The sequence below is a fragment of the Tinamus guttatus genome, unplaced genomic scaffold (assembly GCF_059628265.1).
Source record: "Tinamus guttatus ecotype Peru unplaced genomic scaffold, ASM5962826v1 Tinamus_guttatus_pri_ptg000294l, whole genome shotgun sequence".
Classification (NCBI taxonomy): Eukaryota; Metazoa; Chordata; class Aves; order Tinamiformes; family Tinamidae; genus Tinamus; species Tinamus guttatus.
The window spans coordinates 293,918-301,490 of record NW_028288828.1 but is presented as its reverse complement, the minus strand read 5'-3'; the positions used below and the strand labels follow the sequence as shown (position 1 = coordinate 301,490).

General features: G+C 41.0%; 1 protein-coding gene across 3 annotated transcripts; it reads left to right on the top strand.

The window, feature by feature from the left end:
* The first annotated feature begins 208 nt into the window (after positions 1 to 208).
* LOC104569218 (endothelial cell-specific molecule 1) lies at positions 209 to 6,397 on the top strand. Of its 3 annotated transcripts, XM_010216170.2 has the most exons (4): positions 209 to 515; positions 3,533 to 3,645; positions 4,951 to 4,978; positions 5,750 to 6,397. In XM_010216170.2, the coding sequence occupies exons 1-4, from the start codon at positions 215 to 217 to the stop codon at positions 5,848 to 5,850; spliced, it is 543 nt and encodes a 180-aa protein (XP_010214472.1). In that variant the 5' UTR covers positions 209 to 214; the 3' UTR covers positions 5,851 to 6,397. The 3 variants fall into 3 exon arrangements, with proteins under 3 accessions (XP_010214472.1, XP_088384026.1, XP_088384027.1); XM_088527900.1 differs by lacking the exon at positions 4,951 to 4,978 and having other exon boundaries at positions 3,533 to 3,679; XM_088527901.1 differs by lacking the exons at positions 3,533 to 3,645; positions 4,951 to 4,978.
* The last annotated feature ends 1,176 nt before the right edge of the window (positions 6,398 to 7,573 follow it).

Here is a 7,573-nt window from a genome sequence, read left to right as displayed (position 1 = left end):
GAAACAAGGGAGGCTGGCAGGAGCCGCGCTGCCGGATTGAGGAAGCTGACGACGGTGCAGCATGTGGGCAACACATCGTATAAAGCTCATAAACTTGTAGGCTGATGTACGCAGCTCCCACCTTGGATTCTGTACCACTGCCTCCTGCAGCCGCAGGTGCTGCGCCGAGCACCGAAACCCGCTCGTGGGGACGGAGCGTTTATCCCCGCAAGACATGAAGGGCTTCCTGATGTTCACCCTCCTCCTGCTGCCCGTGCACGCTGGAACTGCTTGGAGTGCCAAATACGCGGTAGATTGTCCTGAGCCCTGTGACAGTAATGCGTGCAAAAGTACCTTGCGCTGTAAGCGAACGGTGCTGGATGACTGTGGCTGCTGCAGGGTGTGTGCGGCTGCTCTGGGGGAGACTTGCTATCGTACGGTCTCGGGTATGGATGGTGTCAAGTGTGGTCCTGGGCTGAAGTGCCAGTTTTACACTGAGGAGGATGACTTTGGTGATGAATTTGGTATCTGCAAAGGTAACAATATTCACTTTGCATGCACCCACTGTGGCAGTTTGACAGCAGCCTGCATAAAGATCTTACCTCCTGCTTGAAGGGGCTGAAAGGGGATTTTTCTAGCTCAGCCCTTAGCCTAGGAGAAAGCGAAAAATACCTGCTGGTGTTAAAAGATGTTCCATGTAGATGGGACCAGGGTAATTAATGTGATAATATTGTTTAGCCTTGGGGACAGCTTTAAAGAAATATGAATAGGAGCTAAGATTTTTGACTGAGACTTTGGAGACCCAGGCACTAGTGTTGATCCTTCCACTGATTTGGTGGGCAAGATAAGAGAGCTGCCTGATCTCCTAGTGCCATGGTCCTATTTAGTTCATTCCTGACCTTGAGATGCTCAGCTACGGTCAGCATGTGGTCAGGGCAGGCAAGCCAGGGCTCTCCTGTGTGCAAAACAGCAGTAAAAGTCCCAGAGCTGACTAGGAGAGGAGTGGAGAACCCCTGCTTTCACATCACACCAGGTTTGCTGCGTGGCTCTTCCTTTACTCATAGTCCATAATGGCATGTTTCAGGTGAGAGCTGTTCTCACCTCATTAGGAAGGCAATTCTTTTAGAGGAGAGAAGGTATTAAAATACACAGCAGTAGGAGGAAAGTTTTCAAAATTTATGATTGCAGTGTTTTCCTCTGTGCTGCTTTGGTAAGTAGGTACTTCTGCCTCTGAATAACTTCCTTAGAAATGCAGAAATTTTGACATTTAAATATTAGAAGTATTAATAACTTTTGTTAAGGGAATGGCTTAGAGAGAGATGCTGCAGAAAGCATTCAGGTTGACTCACACAGAAGACAAATTTAGTTACATTGCAATATAAATTACACAAATTCATGTGCATATTTGAGGGTGAAATACAAAATATCCTTTTTTTTTTTTTCTAAAATCTAGAATTTATGTCTCAAATTCATACCTTTAAAATTCATGCTATCAGTAAAAAGTCTGTTACTGAGTGACAATCAGTTTATTAAAAGTATTGCAGTGTGGGGTATCAGTTATAATTCCTTGATTATTTCCTTAGACAAGTATATGCTTTTCACTGTTCTCATAGGAATTTCTTTGCAACAGCAAGCTTAAAATGGGAAGACAGAAACAGTGGGGGATGGACATGAGATCTCAATCTCTGTAGTAGAATCCTAGAAGCTCTGCAGAAAATACTAAGGAAATATAAAGTAAAATATTTTTTCCAGTGAGTCAATGGACAAGCTCCTTCAGTAATGCCATATTTTGACTTTGATATCCAGGGCTTCTATTTCACACAGATTTATTTGAACTAATCTTACAGAGCACTTTTCTATCTCAGCTCTGAGATAGTATAATTTCTTATGTACATATTTGAATTTTTTTCAGGCAAAGTTTAGAGCCAATATAGTTATTTTTTCTAGCCATATATAAATATGATGCTAGGTCACTCATTTGTTTTAATAACTTCCAAATTTATATTAAATCATGGAGCAGGGATGGCTAGACTGTCTTCAACTCTGTATGACTAACTTGCTTTGAAGTTGCAAACAAATGATTTGAACTCCTGTTATTTGATTTCTTAATAGTGAAATGGGCAAAATATGCACAGTATGTATTTCAGAGCACTTTGAGCATTACTTCATGTTCTTGATAGTTTTATCTCAACAATTTTAAGAGAGTGGATCAGATTATTATATTGTAGTTATAATCAGTAGCAATGTTATTGCCCCCCCCCAAAAAAAAAAAAATTGGGAAGACTGATGCTCTGCACTTCTATTGAGAAATTCCCTCTTCAGGTATTTCTGCCACAGTGAGAACCTGCTCTTGACTCCCTTAAATCACAGGGAGTTATTGGTTGATTTACGTAAGATCAGTTTCCTGCTGCGCATCTCCTGCTAGCAGCAAAACTGACTCGCATCACTCAGTTTTATCAGGTCTGCAGAGCCCTGTCGAGTCCTGGATGATTCAATGGGGAATCAAGTGCTGCTGGACTTCGGCTTGTTTTGCCCCAGGCTCTTCAGGGCACCTCACTGAGCCCCACGGGTGCCTGCTGAGGTGCTGTGGCCCCATGTGCTATGAGTGCCAGTCCCACATGCTTGATGGGAGGATGGTGTGCCACAAACCACTCTGTTTTGGCAGGATTTTGTGTCTGTTTTACCTGGGTGAGCAGCAGGTCAAAGAGTGCCCTTGTTTGAGATGGGGAGTGCAGTGAAGCTCAATGAGGTCCTCCAGGCTGGAGGAGGTATCCCTAGGAAAGGCCAGGAGGATTTTTCAGAGCTTTTTGTGACCTCTTTAGAGCAAATTTGCTGCTTTGGCAGCAGCTGTAGGTGAGACCTTTGCTGTCTGCCATGGGAAGGTGACATTTTGCTGTAGGAGAAGCATGTCACATTCCCTGAGAACTGGCAGCGGTTTTCTGCCTTGCTCGGCCCTGGCTTTCCGAGGCTGAGGAGGCAGTTTGCCACCCTGGATAGCTCCTTGGGGCAGGAGTCGGCAGCCACAGGGGAGCCTATAGGAAGTGTCCATTCCTATAAAGCAGCCCTGGTGGCATCTGAATCACTGGTGCTGTGTGAGTTGCATATGGGCATGCCTGAGGAGTGAGTTCAGAAATGTTGTCCCTTCTTCTAAACCCAATGATGATCTGCTTAAACTAAAAACCAAGACTTCACCAGACACAATCTGTAGTTTTAACCACCTGCTCTGCGATTAGACATTCATATTGCCTTTAATTTACCTTTTAACACCACAAGTGTTACAGAGAAAGATTATTGATAGCACATGGTAAATAACATAATGTGCAACCTATACTGTAGGAATAGAAAAATGTATAAAGTTTGGGGTAAAGAAAATTTAGGCTTGTTAAAACTGGAAAATGCTTGTAAGAAGTTGGCATCCCAAAATCTTTTCATTTCACTCGGAGGTTTTCTACTTTTAAGGATGTATGCAGAGCAGCTATTGAAGGAGCGGGTAGGTGACCTGGATTACTGAGGACTGCTCTGCTATATTGCCTCCCCATGTGTTGTCTTTCAGATTGTCCCTATGGCACCTATGGAATGGAGTGCAGGAAAACTTGCAATTGTCCATCTGGCATCTGTGACAGAGTCACTGGGAAGTGTTTGAAGTTTCCATTTTTTCAACTCTCTGCTCCAAATCGACAAAAAGCCGTTTCACACCCAGGTAAGACTTCTTTGTGGGGCAAGCTGCTTTTAGCAGAAACCACCTTGTACGTGAGCTATGAGCACGTGTACTGTGCACGAGTGCTGTGTACTTTGGTGGAGCTGTGCAAATAGCTAACAGCACAAGACACATTTATTTTTCTCATTGGCAACTCCCTTAACTTATGGCAGGGAATTACGTGAGCTACAACCCACGTGGAAAACCTAACAAGGCAAAACAGTTTGGAGCTGTTGCGTGCACTAGTGATATGAGGTCGGTTGTGCAACGTGAGGATATGCTGAGACTTGTATCAGCCTGTTTAGATGCATGGAGCTACTTTATCTAGAATAGGATTTCACCTCATGACACTTACCAGTGTTACTAGTGATAAAAATTACCTCTTTTTACTTTGAAGTCAGTGCTAATACATTTTTCAGATGTCAGTGAGCTGTTTTATAAAATGATTTTGTTTGGTTATTTACCACAGTATGTGTCTTGGGATATGTACTTATGTTTAAGATTGTCTTAAGCTTGCAAAAGATTCTTCACATTTTCTAAAAACATGAAAGTATGTGAAAACAATTGAGTATTTGGAGGCAGAAGGAAGAGATTACAGATTTTATTTAATGCTGAGGTTGAAAGATTTTCCTGTTTAATTATCTGCCTGGTAATACTGAAGTACATTTAACTGAGTAATGCTGACTCTGAACTTAAACACCAATTTAAAGGAATTTTAAACATTTTAAATACCAGTGATTTAATCCTAGTATACTGGGGACTTTTCTAGAATTTAACTCAAATCCTAGAATTTTTTCTCCTCCAGCTGAGGTTTGTTTGCCTTATTCTGATTGTTTCCTATTATATTAAGGTCTCTTGTACTTGTTGCCTTAATATATAGGGGCTATCTTGCTCCCATTCTCTCTATAGAGAAGAATAGAAAGAAGCAAGCTGTTCATATCACATTAAAAATCACTTTGAAGAGAAAAAAAGTCTTGTTCATTTCTGATCTTTATGCTTATGTTCTTTTGTCTTTCTACCTTTGTGTAGTACCAAGGGTGCTGAAATAACTTGAAAAATATTGTCTTCATTTTTTTTTTCCTGCTTCTACTATATACCCAGAGGTTGCCAGGTAGCCTGTTCATTAGTTCTTCCACTTTCTCCCCCACTCCCTCACTTTTGAATCAAAGCTTGTGCAGACTTGATATTTAGCACACTCAAATTGTGTGAACCCAACTGGGGGAACTCTTTGCCCCGGAGAAGCAAGTGGAACTTTTGCTATTGTCAGTGCAAAGATTACACACAGATTTCTATCCCTCAGAGGTCATTGCTGATAGTAGACCAGGAATATTTTGTATAGTATGTCATGGGATGGTCACAAATAATGGCTTTTAATAGTGGTCTTCAGTGCAATCTGGGATAGTCTTGGCTAACTGTGTATAATAACTGTGAATATTTTAATCAGGTCAGTTTGTGGCCCATATGTTTTAGAAAGACACTATGGCTATCTGTATCCTAATAAATTAAGCAGTGCCAGAGAGTGTTCCTGTGTATTGCCTTTCACTGTCTGCTGGATAGTGCCTGGCATGTTGGCACGGATGGTCCCAGGCCAGCTGGACTTTCTTCCCAGCAACTGCAGCCAGAGTTCAGGAATTGACACAAGCCAGGGACCATTTCCAGCAGACAAACGGCATATCTCTTACCTTCTTCTGGAGGGTAATGGAGCTTAAGGGCATGCATCAGGTTATTCCATCCAAGCCTCCAGGCTGTTTAATTTACTGCTGTAGGATCCGCTACTGTAGAGGTCCTGGTGAGGATGTGCTCTCTGGTCCCATGTCACTCTGGGAGTCTGAGAGCTGGAAGCTGAATTCAGGTCACCTGCCTTATGCTTAAACTATTAGAAAACACATCTGTTCTATGCCATAATTTGGCAGATATTTTGCAACTAGTTAACCACAGATATTCAGGTAGATTCATGTAAAACTGATTATTAATAATTTACTGAAATGTTCCCAAACCGTGGGAAGTAGATGTGGGAACACATTTTAGTTCTCTAATTTTTTGCAAAATCTACCTTCTCTTTTAAATTTTCAGAGAATGACATGGCGTCAGGGGATGACAATTCAGTAAGAGAGGAATTTGTCAAGGAGAAAGCAATTCATTCTCTGGTAATGAAATGGCTAAATCCTCGCTGATATTTACTCACACTCATAAGACTTTCAAGTGAATGCCTTTCTCATAGATTATTGAATATGCAACAGCATACTTTAAGAACTAAGTAGATCTATAGCATATGAAAATGTAACTTCTGAAGGCCAATTGTGATTGTTTTTCATGAGAAAAATGTTTACTTAAAAATAGACTGTACAGTGTATATGATTTTTGATATTTGTTTCAATAAGTATTTGAACACAGAAATGTATTGTGGATTGCTGAATGTACAGTAATATTAAAAAGAAGAAAACAACACCACAATTCAACCCTCCTTGTTCAAATAAAGTTGAAGACCAACTCTTGCAGCCTCAGGCCAGGAAAGCTCTCAGTGAATTCAGTGGACACTTTGGGTGAGTCCAAAACTATTGATATGGAGCCAAAGTGAAAGAAACACATGTTGACAAGCCCCAGGATAGAAAGCAATGCCCCTGAGTCACACTGACCACAATAATAATATTGTGGGAGCATGGTGGTGTGAATTAAACAAACTAGCATTAGCCATTAGTAATTTTCTGGGTTGTGAAAGTTTGGTTACAGTTCATAGGAGAAAATATGCCTTTTTCAGGGAGAAAACACCTATCATTTAAGTTTATATGTTGTGAATAACTCACTGTAACAATATATTGTATTAGGTAGATATCTAATGTTAAATTCTGTATAGAGAAACAGATCTTTGGTAAATTATGCAGATTTGTAGAGGAGCGCCTGAAACAACAGAAGTTGCTTGGTATTATTTAAATGTATGTGTCTCTATAAAATAGATGTATTAATGCCCTTATGGTGATATCTGCATTTCATGGGGAAAAGTGGGTCCAAGGCCATAGGGCAGCAAATGGACCTTCCTCCTTCCCTGCTGGCTGCAGACCCTTTCTGGCTCCAAGGATGGAGTTTATCCGACCACATATAGACGAGACACGAACTCACAGTTAGATAGCAGATAGAGCAGCCAGAGCCAATAGGTCCCAGGTGCCCTTTCCTTCATTTCTTAGTAGCAGGAACAAGCAGTCCTGTTCCAGCCACCAACATAACCTGCCTGCGCTAGGGAGTCAGGAATCGGCAGTCCCTCATTCAGTTTATTTGAAACAAAAATCTGCACTTGGGTTTACTAATATGTTTGGAAACAATCAGATCCTCAGGTACTGGAAATTAATGTAGTGGCATTGGAGTAAGCCTGGACTGCACACGACTAGGAACCTCCTCATGGTGTAGAGCAGCCTCATTGGGCATGCAGCCCTATTTCCTCTGAAATCAGTTTGAATGTTGATAGCGATGCAGTGAACATAAACTCCAAAGCCTTTCAAGAGTCCAAAGCCACTTTCAGTGAACGTAGATTGTTTTCACCTATGGAGGAAGTATCGGATCATACTGTATTAGAATAAAGAGAAAATGACTGTAGTCACTTAAGTCTGGCACTGTGGGTTTTCTGGCTACAATTATCAGAGAAAAATGAACAGAAATCCCAAGCTAGCATGTACCATATTTTAACCTGTATTGATGTTTAGGTCTGAAGGAAAGGGATATTGATTTTCAACTACTGATATCAAAAGTAACTTCTTTATTGATTTTTAGTGAGAGCAGGATTAAACCCATGTCCCTACAGCAGACTGAAGAGAATTATTTAAAGATTGTAATAAATATTTGCATACTTTATTGTTATCTTGCAATAGTGTCATAAATGACATTATGGGTTTTTGAAGGTAAATC

Bases quoted from the DNA above. Each gene is read 5' to 3' on its own strand.
- LOC104569218 (XM_088527900.1), top strand. From the start codon at position 215: ATGAAGGGCTTCCTGATGTTCACCCTCCTCCTGCTGCCCGTGCACGCT. The intron at 516-3,532 runs GTAACAATATTC...GTTGTCTTTCAG, and splicing joins TGAATTTGGTATCTGCAAAG to ATTGTCCCTATGGCACCTAT. The intron at 3,680-5,749 runs GTAAGACTTCTT...TTAAATTTTCAG, and splicing joins AAAAGCCGTTTCACACCCAG to AGAATGACATGGCGTCAGGG.